At 38.8% G+C, this 21,782-nt stretch overlaps 1 protein-coding gene across 1 annotated transcript in view; it reads right to left on the reverse strand.

The window, feature by feature from the left end:
• Positions 1 to 814: 814 nt before the first annotated feature.
• Rsf1 (remodeling and spacing factor 1) overlaps positions 815 to 21,782 on the reverse strand; it is a 111,087-nt gene continuing 90,119 nt past the window's right edge. Inside the window, exons 8-16 of the mRNA XM_028770612.1 lie at positions 18,571 to 18,675; positions 17,546 to 17,625; positions 14,039 to 14,093; positions 12,661 to 12,770; positions 8,479 to 8,546; positions 6,487 to 6,694; positions 4,656 to 4,882; positions 4,126 to 4,314; positions 815 to 1,825 (exon numbers count right to left, since the gene is read on the reverse strand). Coding sequence (XP_028626445.1) covers positions 1,257 to 1,825; positions 4,126 to 4,314; positions 4,656 to 4,882; positions 6,487 to 6,694; positions 8,479 to 8,546; positions 12,661 to 12,770; positions 14,039 to 14,093; positions 17,546 to 17,625; positions 18,571 to 18,675 — 1,611 coding nt within the window. The 3' untranslated portion in view covers positions 815 to 1,256. The remainder of the gene's footprint in view (positions 1,826 to 4,125; positions 4,315 to 4,655; positions 4,883 to 6,486; positions 6,695 to 8,478; positions 8,547 to 12,660; positions 12,771 to 14,038; positions 14,094 to 17,545; positions 17,626 to 18,570; positions 18,676 to 21,782) is intronic.

Genomic DNA, 21,782 nt, shown 5'->3' on the forward strand with positions numbered 1-21,782 from the left:
AAGCAAAGGGCTTATCCTTAAAGTGTTGAGATGTTTTAAAATGGAAATTATACTTATTAAGTAAATCAGCGGTTTTCATTCAATTTCTGTTGGCTGTGTGACTATTAATGGATTTTAATATAAGTATATAATGGCCAAAGGCCAAAACTACATTCAAACCCTGCTAATATATCCAGGCAGATAGAAAATTCCAACATACATACACACAAACACACACACAAATCATACAAATCACACACCATACACATGCCTAAACTCAAAACTAAAAAACCTCCCAAAGGAACTGCTTTGTTTGTAGACTTCAATTTGAAGTAGATAATAAGGGCAAGAATAAACCAGTTAAAATTCACCTGAAAATCCCTTCTCAGTTTTCAAATGTGATGTATTATATTCAATGGCATCTCAGATGGTGAAATCCATGTGGCCTGAAGAGTTAACACTACTGGCAAGTTTATAGTGTACCTGGATTTTAGGGACAGACCACTTATTTCACTAACTGCCCACCTGGCCCAGTATGTAGAGGCCATCTAATTTATTACAACAGCTTAAAAGCTATTGAAAAGATTCTGTTAGCACAATCTGGTTATCAAAGCTTCATTACACATTTTACTATACAAATGCTTTCCAGATGATTTTTTATGATGGTGCTTCCAGGGTCTCTTTTTTATTTAAAGTGTGGTAACTCCAATAGTAAACCAACTGATGTCACAAAAGCTATTACTAAGTGATGTATGTGTGATGTTATCTACAATACTCAAACTGCAACAGTACAGACATGAACTTTTAAACAGTTCGTTAATCATCACCTATGCCGTGAGTGTTTAAATAGAATATATATTTAATATGAAAAGCTAAAGCACAAGTGCTTTCTCCCACCCTAAATTCTGTTTTGGGCCCTCACAGATTTGGAATGCATTCGTATCCACCCTTTTCACAAAGTCAGGAGAGCTCAGGAAATATAAAGTCAAAAATATACAAATCTTTGTTGTTATTATAATAAGATTTTTTCCCATGAATGAAATTACCAAGGACCATGAACTTGGAAAAAGAAAATCAAAAGGAATTTACAGCAATTATTAATCTTCAAAGTTCAAAACTGGTCACTTCCCAGAAAGACTTCAAGATTTGTTGAAATTTTTCTTCTAAAAAGTCGTTCTGTAGTGGAGTTTTCTAGGAAAAATTAAAGAACTTTACTAACTGGCCCGCTGGTGTGAGAGCTACCGTGGAATAAATTAGCACAAAAATGGAAAGAAGTCTTATAACTGTTCACTGTTACAGACATAATCAACAAGGTCAGTCACTCGCAAAAGCTCATCTTCATCTTCTTCTGGTGCCCCCACCTCCTGTCCACCACTTGTCCCGTTGGGGGCTAGACTTGCACTGGCTGTGCCACTGTCCTTGGGGGTCTGGGACTTTTCAGTTGCTTTCCCCATCAAGTTCTCAATGGCCTTGCCGGGGCTCTGTCCATTGGTGGAAGGCAAGTCTACTAGGCTGTAGTCCAATGGGCTCCCTACTTTGCCCACGTTTTCGAAGTCCTCTTCCTCATCGCTCTCTATCCGGTACGGCTTCTTGTTGTTCTCTTGCTCTGAGGGCAGGACACTGGGCTGGTTGTCACGGGCAGGCTGCTCTGCATCCCCATGAACATTGTCACAGCTCTCCTCATCCGTCTCAATCCGGTGTAGCCGTTTTCGGGATGGTTTGCCTTCCTCTTCTTCATCTTCATCTGCTTCTGAATATTCATCTGTGCTTCGACCCCGTTTTCGAACAGATCTCTTTGATTCTTTTGTTAGTTCATCATCTTCAGAGTTCTTGGACATATAGCTCTCTAGAATAAACAAACATTTAAGCTGTTGGCACAGTTAACATAAACTTTCTTTCCCATATCCACTTTATCCTCTGCTCTTATGAAAATATTGCTCTGTAATAAATGGATAGACATCTGGTATGATAAGACATCTAACTCCGTCACCACCTGTAACAATGTTGAGTAAGATCTAGTGTGTATTTTACTTCTTCCAGAGAATCTGTTGCCCTCTTTTGGCATTCATAGACACTAGGCATCCATGTACTGCAAACACACACACAGACACACAGACACACACACACACACACAGACACACACACACACACACACACATACACTCACACACTCTTAAAATACAAACTATCCATAACACGATTTTTGCTCTTACAAGTATGGACCTAGCTGCACACCCATCATCCCAGGAATACTGGTCTCCAAGCTACTGACTTGTTCTCCTTCAGTTTATTGGTAATAAAGGTACTTTAGCAAACTAGAACCCATGAGAGACCATACTACTCCATCGTACTTCCCATATCACACAAAGCAAATCCATCATCCATACAGTGGCCTATTCCATTCACAGACACTAGTCGTGGTGAATTTAAATTAATTACAGTTAAGCACCATTTAGTTCCATGCTCAAGCCAGCTAAATTTCAAGTGTTCCACAGCCATACGAGGATAGTATTACTGAATTAATCAGCACTAACACAAAAAATTCTAGCTATTGTAGAACACAAGCTAGACAGCTCTGAGATGATCTAAGGTCATGCATGTATGTATGTATGTCAGGAGAGACCTCATCACACATTCAGTTTTAGCAACTCTGGCCTTCCTTCTGTTCTCTTCAATGTGGGTCCAGTCAGCTCAGTCTCTGAGGTAGGCATTCCCTCTGGGGTGTCACTCTTCTTTCAGAGAACAACACCTACCCAGTGTTTCTTTCGGATCTTAAATGTCACACCTGTGTGTGAGTCTGTGTGTATGAAAGAGTATGTATGAGTGTGCATGTGGGAACATGTGTAGTAAAGATAGGTTTGTGTGTGTTTAGAACCCAATCTAGAGCCTCATGCATGCTAGGCAAATATTTCACCAGAAATTCCTAACTTTGCTCTCTAAATGTTATCATTCTCAATGAAGAAATTGGAAATTGGAAGGGTATTTTTCTAGTCCTCTTTTCTCCTTCTAATAGCTTATACTCTAACATTGTTTTATACCCTTTCCATCTACCTACATGAGGGCGGTTTTGTTCTGTCCTATTCCTAGTGCTGATACCAAGGTCTTGTCCAATAAATACTGACATTTAATGGCTGGATTAATGGTTTATTTGTGACATATGAAGATACTCAAGGGAACATTTACCTTTATTTAGTCTCCTATATCCACATATGTTTTTCCTGTTCTCATACTTTAAACATTTATTTCATGTTTAATTTGTAAAAGAAATATTCAAAGCAGATCACAAACAATGATAAATTATGCTTAAAAGAATCAGCATCTTTTTAAATGAACTTAGATATCTGAATTAACAATGAAATATATTATCATAAATTTCTATTAAAATTTTTTAAAGATTTACCTTATTTTTATGTATATGTATGTGTCTGTGTATGCCAATGTTTACAGACATCAGAAGGCAGGCATCAGAGTCCCTGAAATTGGAGTTATGTGTGGTTGTGAACTGACTACTGTGGGTGTTAGGAACTGAACCTTGGTCCTCTGGAAGAACAAGAAATTCTCTTAACCACTGAGTAACCTTTCCAGCCCCTACAAATAAATTTGGGGAGGGAGGTGTTCAAGACAGCATTTTCTTGTGTAGCCAAGCCATCCTGGAACTCATTCTATAGAACAGGCCAGCCTTGAACTCAGAGATGCACCTGTCTCTGCCTCACAAGTGCTGGGATGTGCCACCACTGCTCAGCTATGAATGTTTTCAAACCTTTTCTACACTTCTGGTATAGTACAACTCATGCCATTACATGAATCAGATCCCAGCTGAAATTCATATCGAAAGTACAGAAGAACAAAAGATAATTTGGTTTGAAACTGCTTAGCCACTCAGTGCGTAGGAAGTTATTTCAAATGGGAACAAAACAAAAAGGAGAGTAAATCACATTGTATTAAGAACTTAATATAATGGAACCTTTAAAAATTAGTATCCTGTTGAGTCATTTATTTCAATTATAATAAACAGGAGAAAAAAAACTAAGATTCATCTTCTGACACTAGTGACTGTATGAGTTTTAAAGTAAAGCTTGAGCCACGTCTCTTCCTACGCAGTGTCTGTTTCCGCCAGACCTCCTGCACACACAGGACACTACTTACCTTCACTTTCCGAGCTGGAAAGTCTGCGCTTGTGAACGCGTCTGATTTCTTTACCACGTCGTAGACTTTTCTGGGAACCATCACTTTCTGAATCTTCTTTGTAGTTAATTTGTCTTTTCTGGTTCCTTCTTGATCGCCTTCGCCGGGTTTCTACAAAATCATCACTAAAATCATCGCTATAGTCACTTTCTGTTAAAAAAAAAAAAGAATTACAAAATTTAAATCCACTGGTAGAAGTATACTTAGATGACACTATAAAAATATAAGGTTACTAGAGTTTAGTTCTAAAAATTTAGTAGAGAAGTGTATATTAAATTTTATTTTCTTTTAAAATAAAATTCAGAGCCAGGCAGTAGTGGTACACACCTTTAATCTCAGCATGTGGGAGGCAGAGACAGGTAGATTTCACTCTCTCTCCCTCAATCACCCAATCAATCTCTACACACGCACGCACGCACACACGCGCGCGCACACGCACGCACACACCCAGATACAGACTGATATATGACACAAACTGAAGGCATTTATACCAGAGTCTCTACTATTCTCTTCAGATTCTTCCTCCTCCTCCTCGTCGTCATCGGAGTACTTCTTCTTTGGTGTCTTTCTCCGCAAACGCCTGCTTTGCCTCATTGGCCGAGAAGGATGCCGCCTCAGTCTTCGGCTACAGAAGTCAGTGTCACTGTCCTCATTGGATGGTGGCTCTTCTTCACTTTCATCTGGATTTTCATCAGACACAACAAACTCATCCTGAGATCTGTCCAGGAGAAGCCAGATATGTCATGATAGTGCACTTAGTGTTTTGATTTGTTATGGTACATTTAAAAGTGATAACCAGTTTTTCAAAAGTTCCAAACACTAATTGTAAAGAATCCAATAAAATGTTAAGTAAATTTGAAGATATACTCGGAAAATTATGTCAACTTTTGTCTATAAAGTTAATGCTCTGCCACCTATCCCTCTCATTATAGAAGCTGTGAAAATAAACGCTGTGAGCCACATAGGAGCTCCACCAACCTCTTTGGGTTCGTCGTCAATCCAGCACATCGGAAAGGCTCACTATGTCTCAACTTACTACTCTTCTGTCGACCAGCCTGATTGAGATAGATATCTCAATATATACACATATCTATCTATATATATTTATTTATTTATTTTTTGGTTTTTCGAGACAGGGTTTCTCTGTATAGCCCTGGCTGTCCTGGAACTCACTCTGTAGACCAGGCTGGCCTCCAGCCTGATATTTTTAATACAAAATTTTTGACTGCTTATTATGAGGAGAAATAGAGTACTCTTGCCTGCATATTCAGAGGACAACTTATAGAGTTGCTTCTGTCCTTCTACCCTTACATGGCTTCTAAAGAAAAGGTCGCCAGGCTTGGGCAGTGAACACGCCTACATGCTCAGCTATCCAGCCTGACATTAATAATCACTCACCGAGCCAGTGACTTCAGCCAGAAATGTATACTTAGGCTGAGTTTTGCCCTTTCACCTCATGCATCAACCTTTTGGGTAATTTTTTAAAATTAATTTCTAAGGACAAAGTTCAAAATTACATGCATAACAAAAGAAGAAGGGAAAAAAACCCACTCAGTGATTTTGTTCTTTTTTATGTCCTGGTTGGAACTCTACCAGAATATTATCTATTTCACCCCCATAGTCTTGCCTTTCTGGGAGGTTCCTAAATATGGCTTGACATTTGAAAATGTGGCTTCTGTTTTGGCTGCTTTCATATCTCACCCTGCCTCTAATGCTAAACTCACAAGGCTGCCCAGAATATCCATTCTACACATGTCAACTCTAACTTCTTATTACGTAGTTGCCCTGACCAACTATCTTCTGTACCCTAACTTTATTTTATCTGTTACAGAGGCAGGCAAGGCAGAGGGACTTTTCTGTGGTTTTGTATACTTATCTGTTATACTACATCTATTAACAAGCCAAAAGGAGAAACTCCACAATACTGTGTATACTTGTTCTGTATAAATGGAAGTGATACGAATATTGGCTTACTTACCCCTTACCCAACCTCTAGAGAGCACCAGAGAGAGTACAGTAACTACTTCTTTATCATTTCCCATGCTTGATTAAAAACTACTGATGAACTTGGTAGAAAGTTGTATAAAAAAAGCTTTTAATAAATGAAACTTCAATTACAGTTAATCAAATTTAAATATTAAACTACTATAAACATAGCTTTAATTTTAATCTTTAATCTAAAAATGAGTCAAAATCAGTGATCTCTAATTTGATTTAAATATCCTGCAAATCAATCTAGATGAAAAATAAATGCCACAAGCACAGTACCGCCAGGGCTCTCTGAGGACACAGCTCTCGGCCCACTGGCCCCTAGACACGTACCCATCACTGATCTTGAATTCCTCCTCACTCTCTTCTTCATCTAGATTGCTATCACTATCAAGATCATTCAGTCGCCGGCGTTTCTTCCTGCGAGCGGCAGCTGCCCTCTGGGGCCGTTTATTTTCCTTTCTTTCTTCATCCAAAATAGTAGAGATGTCTTTCCCACGGTGACCTGTGATGGTGGAGATATCTTTTCCTCGGCCAACTCCTGAAAGGAAGAGGTAACTGCATGTTTACTGAACCTCCCCATAACTTTTGAGAGCAACAGCTGTTCCTTTGCTTCATTTATCTTAGAACTATGCAGGTTCCTTACATCGGCTGATGCTCTAAAGAAAGGATCAATGCACCTATCTTACGATGTATAAGTTCACAGAGCAGAGACCCCTAATTTACATTTGACTTGCTATACCACCAAGTGATGCCCACCCCCACCCCCTCTTTTCTCTCACTGCCTTTTACTTGGTAGAAGGCTGTTTAAAAGCCTCTCTGTGCAACCTAGATTGGTCTTGAACTCCCGGGGATCCTCGTGCCTCAGCTCCAGAATTATAGATTTGTATTGCCATAACTGGCTCAATACTCTATTTGTATGAGTGCTGTATGTATGTATAGCACATGCATGCCTGATACTGATACCTAAGGTTAGAATATGGAATCGAGGGGCCGGAGAGATGCATCAGTGGTTAAGAGCATTGACTGTTCTTCCAGAGGTCCTGAGTTCAATTCTCAGCAACCACATGGTGGCTCACAACCATCTGTAATGGCATCCGATGCCCTCTTCTGGTATGTCAGAAGACAGCAACATTGTATTCATATATATAAAATAAATAAATAAATCTTTAAAAAAAAAAAAAGGAAATGGAGTTGAGCTCCATGGAACTGGAGTTAGTACAGTTGTGAGCTGGGAAGTAGATACTGGGAACCTGGGAACCTGTGTTCAGCTCCCAGTATCTACTTCCGAGCTCACAACCATACTAACTCTAGTTACATGGAGTTGGTCTCCATCTTCTGACCTTGGGTATCAGCCACCCATGTGCTGTACATACATACCTGGGTGCTAGGAACCAAACTCTAGTTCTGAAAGGGCAGCAACTGCTCTGAACTGCTGAGCCATCTCTCCAGACCCATCTCGTAAAGAAAGTAACTCAGGACTTTCTGATTTAGCCACAAAGTCATCTGTTGCCACTAGCCAATCTGAGAGCATTCTCTTCACTCTAAAGAAACCTCATACGTGTTAGCAATTGCTCAAGAATCTTCTTGAATAAGGACAGAAAAAAATAAAGACGTAAATAAAAGACACATTTCTGAAAAGCTATAATGTTAGTTTCCTTAAAAAAAAAAAAGGCTTACTGATCAGTTCTTAATATTTCACAGTAACAAGTAGAAAGCAGAAAGATCTACATCAGAGCACTAGTAACTGGCCATATAATGCTTTAACAAACAACCTTCAGATTTTTTTATAATGCTGTTTTGAAAGGCAATTAAGGCCAGCATGGTGGTGCATGCCTTTAATCCCAGCACTCAGGAAGTAGAGGCAGGAAGATCTCTGTAAGTTAAAGGCCAGTCTTGTCAACACAGCAAGTTCAGGACAACCAGGAGCACAGAGATAGACCCTATCTCAAATGAAACAAAATGAAATGGAAAGAATGAAAGAAAGGGAGGGAGGGAGGTAATTGAATAAGTTGATTTTTAACAGAGTTACACCAGGCATTAAAATTTGAATTATCCACATATTTTGAGGCTTTGTAGTTATAAAAACAATAGGAAAGTTTCCTGAGAATTCTAATTAGAACCAGATAGTAATTGTTTGATCAATAAAGGAAATTAACCTTTTGTATTATATCATACAAAAAATTAATAATTACTAAGTTCTGACTTAATATAATAACACTATGTCAACAGATTACTTTAAATATGAGACAGTTTGTTCAGTGTTAGCACTGGAGAGAATAATCTGGTAGAGTTGTGTGAAAAGAATAATAGATAAACACATACCTCCTCCATCAGCCTCTTTGATATCATCTTCTATAGCTTCATCAATCGCTTCATCAAATTCATCAAATCTAAAATAAGCACAGCGATCAGAGTCTAAGCTGTATATGTTTGATTTCAATAAACCACCTACACAAAATGGCTGCAATAATCTGGTTTTGTCCCCATACAACTCACATGTGACAATCTTAGGGCATGGGTCACTGAAGAATATGATTAATGTCTTCATTAAGCAGGATTAAAAATGTAAGCATCTGTTCTGCAGGGCTTGTGACTGATGGACACATGTGCTAGGGCCGGGAGCTCCTGAAAGAGTCCATGAGCCCATAGCCCTCTAGCCCTCACCCTGTGGGAGCTATTGGCTTTAGGGGCAGATGGAGACGGGATGGGATCATCAAGACAACTATAGAATGGGGTACATATCAGTAATCTTGAGTTCCTGCTGGGAAGAGGAGAAGTCCAGAAGAGGGAGAAAAGGCTTGTGGTTGAGGAAGACTTGTGAAGTATTATAGAAGGGAAGAAGGGAAGAAATGTGGAGAAAATAGAAACCTGATTCAGAGGAGAGACCAGAACAGAGCAAACTGGTAAGGACAAAGCACAAAGGTCCCTGAGCCCTGCCTGCTGCTCTTTCTCTGGACTCTCTTCCTGTGCCTCATTTCTGGGGGGAGACCCTCTTCTGCCCCAGGCAAGGTTTGTTTCATGGTTGAAAGCAGCAACACAGCTTCCTCATGGCATTCCCTATCCTCTTGGTCCATCCGTTGAGGCGTCTGGGCCTGCCCATGCTGGGGATGGGCTTATCCTCTGTTGAGGCACTGAAGGAGAGTAGGTTTTCTTTTCTATTCTCATTACTGCTGCCATTTTCACTGATGTTTGTTGTTGAATGAATACAAGGGACACTCAAGGCACGTATGCTGTGTTGGTCCTGTGACCATGTCATCTGAAGTGGTGGGAAGAGAAGACCAGGCCCAGTGGATCTTCGGCTTCTTCTTTGAATAGCCTTCTGGGCATAGGCAGACCGTTGACCATTGTAGGATGATGAGACCAATGTGCCAAGGATGGGAGCGCTTCCACTCCTATGTAGTCCTAAATGGAATGTAGCAGCAGCATCAAGGGTAGGGAATGGGGCCATAACTGGACTCATTGGCTGAGGCTGTGTTGAGCAGCCATGCCCCTGGAGAGCCTGCCTTTGCAGGAAGCAGTAGAAGAAAAAAAATTCTTGGCTTCATCTGCCATGTGACATTAAAGCAGGAGGACAGATTACACACACACACACACACACACACACGCACACACACACACACATGTGCGCGCACACACACAGTATATATAAAGAAGCAGGCCCATATCAGACACTAGATCTACAAGAATTTCTATCATGTGAGCATAAAGCAGGAAGGGACCATTGATAAGCCAGAAACAGGCTCTAGAATCTGTCTTCCAAATCTGTTGGTACTTTATAAAGCCTCTGGAACTGTGAGAAATCAACATATGCTTTTTGGAAGCTATCCACTTGATAGTATTTCTACACAGGAAAGCAGAAAGATTCATACAACATCAGTATATGTAAAGTAAGTACTCTACCACATACATACACACACACATAACACTCTGGACAATCAATAAACAAGTAAGTAAAAACGTCAAAGAATCAGCAAAGTTTTAGAGTCTTTAGATTATTACATAATTACTATTGAAAATAAGTGTGTTGTTAAATTCATATACAAGTGATCCAATTTTACAACTAGATAAATGTGCTTTTGCACAAAAATCTATTCTTTGGATTTAAAAATAAGAAACAAGCCAGGCAGTGGTGGCGCACAACTTTAATCCCAGCATTTGGGAGGCAGAGGCAGGTGGATTTCTGAGTTCGAGGCCAGCCTGGTCTACAGAGTGAGTTCCAGGACAGCCAGGGCTACACAGAGAAACCCTGTCTCAATACACACACATACACACACACACACACACACACACACACACACACACACAAAAGAAAAAAAAAGAAATAAAGAGAAGAAACAAGAAAAAAAATAATCTCCATGATTGCCTTATGGGAAGATTCATCTTAGTTTGGGGCTCAGATGACCTAAAATGAACTCGGCTGCACTAAATATACAAGTAATTCCTGCTTGGAATCTTGTGCATACAAGTGCATGGAAATGTGTGCCTGTTGTGTGGACTGAACATATTACCTTGTTTATGCTAGGGAAGGGCTCGACTACTTCTGAGCTACAGTGTGGCCTTTCGGTCTTGGAACCCAATACCCAAGGATACCAAGTGACATAAATGTAATACTTAAAAATCACTGCCTTTGGGCTGGGGCAGACACAGAGTTGGTCTGCTCCTGTGGAGATACTGAATCCTGAGCCATCCTAGAGGACCCACTGCACTCAGAGCAGCCGAGGAGCTACTGCACTCAGAGCAGCAGACACCAAGATGGTTTGCACTTGAGAAACATCCTATCCTGAGCCATCCTAGAGGAACCACTGCACCCAGAGCAGAAGGATTTCCAGATCCAAGAGGTGGCCTGAGTCCCAGGAGTTCTTCCACCCAGGAGATTAGGATCATAAGACCACAGTGACATCTGGACTCTGAGGAGCTCTGCCACAAGTTAGATAACTGGAAATACAGACTCCAGTCTTACACAGTGAGGGTAGGGAACACTAGAGTTAACCAGATGGTGAAAGGCAAGCACAAGAACATAAGCAACAGAAACCAAAGTTACTTGGCATCATAAGTGCCCAGTTCTCCCAATATAGCAAGCCCTGGACACCCCATCACACCGGAAAAACAGGATTCAGAATTAAAATCACTTCTCATGATGATGATAGAGGATTTTTAAGAAGGACATAAGTAACTCCCTTAAAGAAATACAGGAGAATACAAGTGATTCCTTAAAGAGGAATCACAGAAATCCCTTAAAGAACTGCAAGAAAACACAAAGAAGGAATTAAACAAAAACATTCAGGATCTGAAAATGGAAATAGAAACAATAAAGAAATCTCAAAGGGAGACAACCATGGAAATAGAAAACCTAAGAAAGAGATCAGGAGTCATAGACGCAAGCATCACCAACCGAATACAAGAGATAGAAGAGAGAATCTCAAGTGCAGAAGATACCATGGAAAATATTGACACAGTTGTCACAGAAAATGCAAAATGCAAAAAACTCCTAACTCAAAACATCCAGGAAATCCAGGACACAATGAGAAGACCAAACCTAAGGATAATAGGTATAGATGAGAATGAAGATTCCCAACTTAAAGGGCCAGTAAATATCTTCAACAAAATTATTGAGGAAAACTTCCCTAACCTAAAGAACAAGATGCCCATAAACATACAAGAAGCCTACAGAACTCCAAATAGACTAGACCAGAAAAGAAATACCTCCCGTCACATAATAATCAAAACATCAGATGCACAAAACAAAGAAAAAATACTAAAAGCAGTAAGGGAAAAAGGTCAAGTAACATACAAAGGCAGACCTATAAGAATTACACCAGACTTCTCACCAGAGACTATAAAAGCCAGAAGAGCCTGGACTGACATCATACAGACCCTAAGAGAACACAATTGCCAGCCCAGATTACTGATAAGAGCCTGATATGGATGTCTCCTCAGAGGCCTTCAAGAGTCTGACATATTCAGAGGCAGATGCTCACAACTAGCCATTGAACTGATCATGGGGTTCGCAATGGAGGAGTTAGAGTGAATACCATTGGAGGGTTTGTGGCCCCATGAGGAGAGCAACAATACCAACCAACCACAGCTCCCAGGGTCTAAACCACCAGCCTGGGAGCACTTAGGGAGGGATCCAGGGCTTCAGATGAATACATAAGAGTGGAGGGCCCTGCTGGACATAGGTGGAAGAAGAGAACCTTGACATCATGAAGGCTGGACGCCCCAGGGGGTGGGAATTTTGAGGGTGGGGAGGTGGGAGTGGGGGGTAGGGGTTACATCTGCAGAGAAGCAGGAGGAGGGGTGAGGGGATAGGGGGTTCTTGGGTGGGTGGGGGATGGGGTAAGGGGACAACATATGAAATGTAAATAAAACATCCAATAAAAAAAAAAAAGGAAGAAAAAAAGAAAAAAAAAATCACTAAGTTGGGGAAAGCATCCACTTCTGTCTCGTCTAACCGTGAAGAAACAGTTGAGTCTTTTACTATGACAACTTTCTCTTCCTTTGTACCTGTAGCTTATACACTTCCTTGTTCTTGTGGATCTCCTTTCAAGTACATTTGCTTTGGATTTTTTTGCATCTTTTTTCTTTTCTTCTTGATCCTCAGAGAAATCAGGCTCCTTTAAAGATAAAAGTAAACAGGTATGACAAGGAAATAGTCTTTGGAATTAGCAGCTTTACTGTTCTCCTAGGCAGCATACATGAAAGGTTTGGATTCCCAAGATTATCTACCACAATGAACATACACAGCAAAACTACTTACACAAATTAAAAATACTGGTAATCAAGAAATAAACTATTTCTGTTGATTTTCTTATACTTCTGTGAGTGTATAATAGTCTGGATTAAATAACAAGAATGAAGTTTTTCTACAGTTTCAATCAGTTAACCAATAATTAAATGATACATAGAAAACTCTGAATATATATGTATGTTCAATTCATGAGATGATTGGATTTAAACTGAAGAAGAACAACTTGGTAAGCTACTTACAGCTGTGATATAATTGTGAAAAGAATAAAACAGTAAAACTTTGTTTGGAAACTGCTGACTGTGGTGGCTCATACCTCTAATCCCAGCTTTCAAAACCAGCACTCAAGAGGTAAAGGTTGGTGGATCTCTGAATTCCAGGTTAGCCAGGGTTACCAACCCTGCCGAAAATCATCACCAGCAACAAAACCCACAACAAAACTGAGTTGGAAATTATTGAACATTCACTGATGAGGTACCCTTAATTATAGACTAATATATGTAAAATAATGGTAGTTCTTCAAAGAAATTAAATTATAATAGAAATTAAAGTTTCAGTAAGGGCCAGTTTAAAAGTAATATATTCCCAAGCTATTCTTTAGTTATTTTATGCAAATAACACATTATAAAACTAACCACAAATTGCCTCATTTACCATAGAAACAACAGAACATTACCCCAAAGCAATGAGCTATAAATTTAAATACAATAATCACATTTTTGGGTTATCTATTTATACATAATAATTTCAACAGTTATTTCTCCAAATGTTTAAAATGTTTAGCCTTAATAAAATAGGAATGTCAAATATTAAAACAAGACACACAATTCCATTAACATTGAGAAAGCAGAAGCACAGAGCATCTCCTCCACAAATGCTATAAAAACCTAGACTAGCAATAGCTCAGTGGTTAAGAATGGCTGCTCTGCTCTGCAGAGCACTCAGGTTCGATTTCAGGCATCCAGAATGGCTCACAACCATCTGGAACTCCAGTTCCAGCGGATCTAGCACCTCTGGACCTCTGTAGTGACTTCTGTAGGCACTAGGTATACATGAGGTACATAGACATACAGGCAAAACACACATACACATATGACTTTAAATAAAACAAAACAAACCTATCAACTAGAAACTTACTTGTGGAGGAATGATGTTTTCAATACTGATACCAACATACACCAAGCGTTCTTTCCTTAAAATGAAGACCAAAAGTATAAAATAAGATTTGCTAAAAATAAAATTCATAGGTAAATACCATTTCAGATAGTAATAAAATTACAATTTTATGGTACTTAAGAGGCTGTTACCAATATTAAAGTGAAACCTTATTAATAGAGAATTAGTAAGGATGAAAAGCACAAACTTTCTTATGTATATGAAAGCTGTACTTTAGAATTGAAATAAACAAACTTTGAACTGTGAACTGACAATGTGGTGAGATAAAAAATTACCTCTGATTAGACAAACTAGATATTTGCTTATTAGATGTTTGGGGTAATGTTCATAGTGTAATATACAATTATAAGACTGTGGTAATAAATATCACTATAAAATAATAACTAACAAACAATATTCAAAGCCTTCTCAAGGCTCTAATGAGTGACATTAAAGCCACTTGCTTCTTGCTCTGGAGATGAAAAACTGCAATGGAAACATATGGCTATGCATTCAACAATGCGAATTAAGATACGCATAGAGCCAGACAACAAGAATGCAGATCCTTAATGACATCTCCATTGTTCTGTTTGTAAGAAAAACAAAAAAATGTGTATTTTAATTAAAAAATAATAACAAACAGCTCTCTACAACAGGTGTTTGCTTTGGTCCTTGCAATGTTAACCCAGTGCCGCAAAGACAGCTGAGCTTCCAACACCAAAGTACATTACACTGAACTAAAAGAGAAACTGTTCTTTCTGGCTTACTGTAATATTCCTTCTGAAAGGAGATTAATGTATTTCCTTGTCTAGAGCCTTTGGAATGCAGCTTCTAGTGAGCTATCAACTCCTGGTCTGATAACAAGAATCTTATAATTAAGTGGCAAAGCTATTACATTTATGAAAAATGATAAAATATCTTTAATTAAAAACTTTGTAAGATATCAGATAGGAGGGCTGGAGAGATGGCTCTGTGGTTAAAAACACTGACTGCACTTCCAGAGGTCCTGAGTTCAATCCCCAGCAAACACATGGTGGCTCACAACGATCTATAATGGGGTCTGATGCCCTCTTCTGGTGTATTTTAAGACAGCTACAGTGTATTCATATAAATAAAATAAATAAATCATTTTTTTAAAAAAGAAGCAGATAACAAGTAGTTAACAATGACCAAGACAATGAGAATATTTCACGGTTTGAACTGTCTCTGATATTAAGTATGTGGGATATACATCTGTTCTTATAATAATCACATTTTCTCTTTTAAACCTTGAAATTGCTTTCATTTGCCTACTATTTCTCTTCTCAATTCAACTGAAGAGACATCTGCTCATGTTCATCATGGATAGATTTATACCAAGCTTGGAAATCCATAGATAACATAAGGTATGGTTTTTGCAATCACAATTAGTTGTCAACTGACTACAGATCATTTTAAACTCTACTAGAAACATGAAAAAGTATGGTTTCATCTAAACAGAGAAATTATGGAAGGCTTTAAATGGATTCTCTATTGTACAGAGTCTAGAAGGTAGACATGACTGTTCATCCCAGTCTCTTGTTAGTAATCTTTTGCAGGATGCTGTCCAACCAATCTCACTACCTAGATGAGTGATAACTGCAGACCTTATCATTACTAACAATTCCACTCTTTCAAAACTTCCACTAACTCAATTTCCAACTTACTCCACTTGATATACTAATCTCTACAACGTTTGGACTCTAGTAGAACTTCAACATACTCTGGCCCCTATTAAGCACTAAAGTTGACTAGCCCTGTCACCTGGCTGACACTCCACAGTCCAACATTATAAACACTCCTTTGCATATACTTTCAAACTCCTTGTCTCTTTTTCTCCTTCCCACTGTTCTACCCTGGAAAATCCCATCCCTAATTAAATACAACTCCCTACTAAGCAAAGCACTAGTAACTGTAGTCAGGAAGAACAGAGATTTCTGCATTCCCAAACCATCTCTGATATCACACTCTAGAGGGAGCATTTATAAACTACAAAACTGAGGTTTCTAAACTAGCAGATTCTACAGAGCCACACTGCAGATCTGTAGACATTTGCGGGGTAGTCACTAAATACTCATTGTCAGAATCCTTTTTTCTACAGACTGTGCAGCCATTTAAGGTAGAAATAGCATATGCTTTCTCAGGTTGAATATATTGCCTGATATAAAACAGGCATTCGAAAAATGTCGCTTACATGCTGAATGCAAGGGAGAAAACAATGGGAGTAGGGGATCGACGCTCTTCTTGTACTTTGAAGATGGATGAGAGCTAGAGCGATAATTTCAGAAACGACATGACGCCAGCTCTACTCTACCATCACAACGGTTGCTCTACTTCCAGACTTCCTATTGCAACATGCCAATTCTCATTCATTCCTCTGACTTACCAGGGCACCTCTTTAAAAATGATGAGCATATCCCTTTACTCATTTTTTTTAAAGATTTATTTATTTATTATATATGAATGCATTGTAGCTGTCTTCAGACACACCAGAAGAGGGCATCAGATCTCATTACAGGTGGTTGTGAGCCACCATGTGGTTGCTGGGATTTGAACTCAGGACCTCTGGAAGTGCAGTCAGTGCTCTTAACCACTGAGCCATCTCTCCAGCCCGAGCATATCCTTTTACGACTCCACCACTACGTACAGCAAATATTTGGAATTCTCTAGGCAGGTATGCAAAACTGTTTGCAATCTGGACTTCCTCTGCTTTCCTGGAGTTCTGTCTCATCACATTTTTCTACCCTCAGTTTTCAAATCTCCCTTTGCTCATGGAGTTTCTGAACATTAACTGAACACTCTCTTCTATGCCTACCTGCATAAACTCAATTTATCTTCTAAGGCTTTACTTGATAATCCAACTTCTAAGGAAAATTAAATGCTTCTCCATGATGTTCCAGGATTGGATTGAATCTTTCTTCCTTCCTCCCTGCCCCCCTCTTATACATACATACGTACATACACACGCACGCACACACACAAACATACACATCAATGAGTCTCTATTCTCTGTATCTGCATTCTCTAGTAGAATGTGAATTCAATGTAAACAGACTTAGAAAGTACAAATGAGCCAGGCAGTGGTGGTGCACGCCTTTAATCCCAGCACTTGGGAGGCAGAGGCAGGCAGATTTCTGAGTTCGAGGCCAGCCTGGTCTACCAGAGTAAGTTCCAGGACAGCCAGGGCTGCACAGAAAAACCCTGAAACAAAAACACAAAAAAAAGAAAAAGAAAAAGAAAAAAAGAAACATGAATATCATGTAGTTTTCTTACACCATGAAACGATTTTATAGTGATGTTTTTAAAACTGTTAAAACCATTCTTAGTAAGCAGTGCAAAGAGCAGCAGCAGGTCAGATTTACTTGCTATAGCCTGCCAGCCTTTGATTTAGATGGATGTTTTCATCTAAAACTGCAAGACAATTTTACTGCCAAATTCCCAAGGAAAACACTGACACATATATAAATTTACCTTCGCTCTGCACGTTCTTTCTTCTTTAAGGCAACATCCAGATCTTGCAACTGTTCTTCTAATTTTTCACAAAGTAGTTTCTGAAGGAGGAATATGTATATTATTTTTAATGCCAGAATAAAACCATACTTCACATGCTTACTATCACGCATCAGACTGTTAAGCTGTGAGCTGAAAATGGCTCCATGGTGAATAAATACTGAAACACACTTTGCTTAAAAAGGTGCTTCAGGATCCACTAACAGATGGTGAAGAGGGTACTTCTGTAAGGTAGCATATCAGTCAAACAAAGCATTACAAAAACAAGCAAACAAAAGACATACTCTGTGCCTACCCCGCTTTCACAGGTCAGAACTGCATTTTGTTTATTACCATTCAAAACAAGGCTATACTAAAACCAAAAGGCTATCAAAATACTTTAAAATATATATGACATATATAAAAACATGTTAATATGAAAAATATATACAAAACAATGCTACATAGTAACTGGATCAAAACACTGTAAAAGATATTACAGATTAAGCTATGATAAGCCAAAGACAGAAACTTCAGAGAGAAAGGCATAAAACCATTATGTTGAAAACATAATGAGATTAGACTTGTGAAACATGCATTGATTAGAAATTTACTGTTCTTAGTTTTACAAGAAAGTATGAATCAATACAGAACAGACTGATGTTTCTTCCAGTGCTACCAACAAAAAGGGATACAGTCATGCAAAAGGATCTTTTAAGAAGGGGGCAGACTACAGAAACATTTATCTATATATATCCATCCAAAGTTTGTGCTATTTATATTTATTACAAATATAAATAGAAAGAAATGGTTCTACAAAAGCCAGCTGTTTTAAGAAGACAAAAGTCAAACCTAAGACACTAATAGAAGGTAGGGGTCCGAGCAAGAGGGAAACACTACTGACAACTGCTTTGAAAATGAAAGCTGTTGTAACAACTGTCAAATACAACTAATGTATTGAAAATAAAACTGAGGGCTGCAAACAGAGTTAGGCTGGGGGGTCATACATGTTGGCAAGGAGGGCAGAACCATTCTCCATCAGGAATAATCATCAGAGGAGGGCGGAGGCAGGCGGTATGGTATCCACTGTCACAAGAATCACACAGAAGAATCTGAAATAAAGCACAGTAATATCAACATCTGTATTTTGTTAAAATAATGGCATTTCTTTCTTTCTTTTTTAAGACAATGTCATAAAATGTCTTGCTCTATTATTAGTGCTGGATAGGCTGGTACTTGCTACACAGCCCAGGCTGGCCTTAAACTATCTGCATTACTCCTGTCTCAGCCTCCAGAGTGCTCAGTCTGTACAGATATGAGAAGACACCAATTCTGGTAAAGTCAATGATATTTCAGTACTTCTTAGTATATGAACTGTATAGTATCTGTATAAAGCCAATAAGATAGCTCTGATAATTAGGGATGTGAAAAAATTTTTAAAAATTGAGCCAGGTGTGGGAGCGCAAACCTTTAATCCTAATACTAGGGAGGCAAAGGGAGGCAGGTTTCAGAGTCTGAGGCCAGCGTGGTGTACAGGGTAAGTTTCAGGACATCCAAGGCTACAGAGAAACAACACAAACCACAAACCACAAAAACACAAACAAAAAGATTTTAAAACTTAAAAACCACTCTCTCTGACATCCTAAGGAACATTTGAGGACAGAAATTAGTGAAATAGTAAGTGTTTTCTGAATTTAAATCAATTTTTAGTTTGCTACAGGTGATCTTACATTCTTTACAACAGAATTTTAAAGTTCAGGTATCAGAAAGTAGGCTAACACATACAGAATTATAAAGTACTTTCATTTTAATTCCATTCCAGTTAGCTACACATAAGAAACACAGTTCCTTTTAAATTCCTCTATAAATTCAGATAAGAAAGAAACTGACATACAGGAAAGGACTAGAGATGTCAGGGTCATCCTGCTCAAAAGGTACATACTACCATGCCCCCAAAAAGGTTAAATCTTACCCACCTCTGCCAAAACTAAAAACTTAGCATCAACACATTAGGTTTCATAAGACCTCTCCCCAAAACCCACGTTGTTTTTCTGATTATGGATCCGAGGAAGCTATACTGCACCTTGTTTGGTTACATTTTCCTACACTCATCCTCCGGTACTAACAAATGCTTACACCTTTTTTTTTCTTTTTTCTGTGATTTTGCCAGTTTTGGGAATATCAGAAGTTAAACATTTTACAAACAACTCTAAATATAAGCTTCTGTTTCCAGATGGTTACACTGGAGTCTGTGTTTGAGAGAGGAACACTTTGCTTATTCTGTCATATCAAGTTGTCTCAGTGTTCTGTTACTGTGAAGAGACATCATGACCAAGGGAACTCTTATAAAGGAAAGCATTTCATTGGGGCTGGCTTATAGTTTCAGAGGTTTAGTTCATTATCATCATGGCAGAGAGCAGCCTGGTGTTGGAGAAGGAGCTGAGAGTTCTATGTCCTAATCTGCGGGAAGCAGTAAGGCAGAGACTTGGCCTGATGTGGACTTCTGAAGCCTCAAAGCCCTCCCCAGCCCTCACCAAGTGACAAACTTCCTCCAACAAGGCCACATCTTTCCTTCTTTTTAAAAAAGTATTTATTTAGGGCTGGAGAGATGGCTTAGAGGTTAAGAGTACTGGCTGTTCTAGAGGTTCTGAGTTCAATTCCCAGCAACCACATGGTAACTCATAAACATCTATAATGAGATCTGGTGCTCTCTTTTGACTGCAGACATGCATGTAGGCAGAATGCTGTATACATAATAAATAAATCTAAAAAGATATATATATATATAATTTGTGTACACTAACAGTGAAAGTCAAAAGAAGGCATGAGATACCCTAGAACTGAAGACACTTATGAACTGTCACATGGGAGCTGGGAACTGAACCCAGGTCCTTTGAAAGACCAATAGGTATTAACTGCCGAGCTATCTCTTCAGCCCCACAGACATAGCATGATTCTTCTTTCTTCTTCCTTTTCCTTTAAGACTTGGTCTTACTATGAACCTCTGGCTGTTCTGAGACTCACTATGCAAATCAGCCTGTCTTTAACTCACAGAGCTCTACTTGCCTCTGCCTCCCGAGTCCTGGGATTAAAAGTATGTGCAACTACATCAGGTTTTATGGGAGCCATTCTTGTTAAAACCACCACACAAGGGATAGATGATATTAATACAGATTATTAGTGGTGATATTAACTTTTATCACTTAAAGTAGTATCTACTTATTTTTTGACTTGGAAGTTATACTGCTTTTACTTTCTATACTTCTACCTTCAAAATAAGTCTCACTGAGCCAAGTGACTAATGTCTGTAATCCCACCTACTAGGGAAGTGAGGGCAGGAATATCAGATTTTGAGACCAAGATGGGCAACATATTGAAACTCTTCTGGGGAAAAAAAAAAAAAGACGGGAAAGCAATCCCACGGTAGATGTATGACTAGAATGCACTCAACTGACCAGGAACACACAAACAGATGAACACCAGCAAAAACCAGGATGAATCCAGCCCATATTCAAGGGGAGGAGCTCAAACTTTCTAGGACTAGGAGTATCACAGGACTCAGGGATATAAATAAAAAAAAAATCACTATAGTAATTAATAAATTCATAGGTATTTTAAAGAAAGATATAATCAAGTTATACAAATGCCTCTCCTTCACACCTGCCCACAAATGCAGCATCTCTCATGAGTTCTGCTTCAACTGTGTGGACTGTGGTGCTCTGCTTAGGATTTCTCTCTTCCTCAAACCCTATGTTACTGGAGTTCTTCTACAAAGAAATCTTTACTCAATTATTTCTAAAAATATGAACTAATGAATATTTTGTTCTTCTTTGAATTATCATTAAAATCTAGTGTTTAATTTGCTGAAGCAGTTTCAGCCATGTATACATGAGCCCTTCCCACTTCTTTCTGCATCTTTAGGGCTTGTCTGTATCAGATTTTTTGTTTTGAAAGCATTTTGTTACCCTCTAGCAGGTAAACAGTGCTTTAGTCATACCTTATACTTTCCCTGCCGGGAGTGAGAATTTTTAATAAAATAAAGAAGCCCTGGTTCCTTTATTCCAGATGAATTTAGAAACCAAGATCTGGGAAGTCTGAGAACTTACTGTATTAGCCTGTCACTAATATTAAGTTCTCACAGACAGGACGTATTAGTAACTGTATATGTGTACACACACACACACACACACACACACACACACACACACACACACACACA

This window comes from Grammomys surdaster, unplaced genomic scaffold (genome assembly GCF_004785775.1).
Source record: "Grammomys surdaster isolate TR1022 unplaced genomic scaffold, NIH_TR_1.0 203, whole genome shotgun sequence".
Lineage (NCBI taxonomy): Eukaryota > Metazoa > Chordata > Mammalia > Rodentia > Muridae > Grammomys > Grammomys surdaster.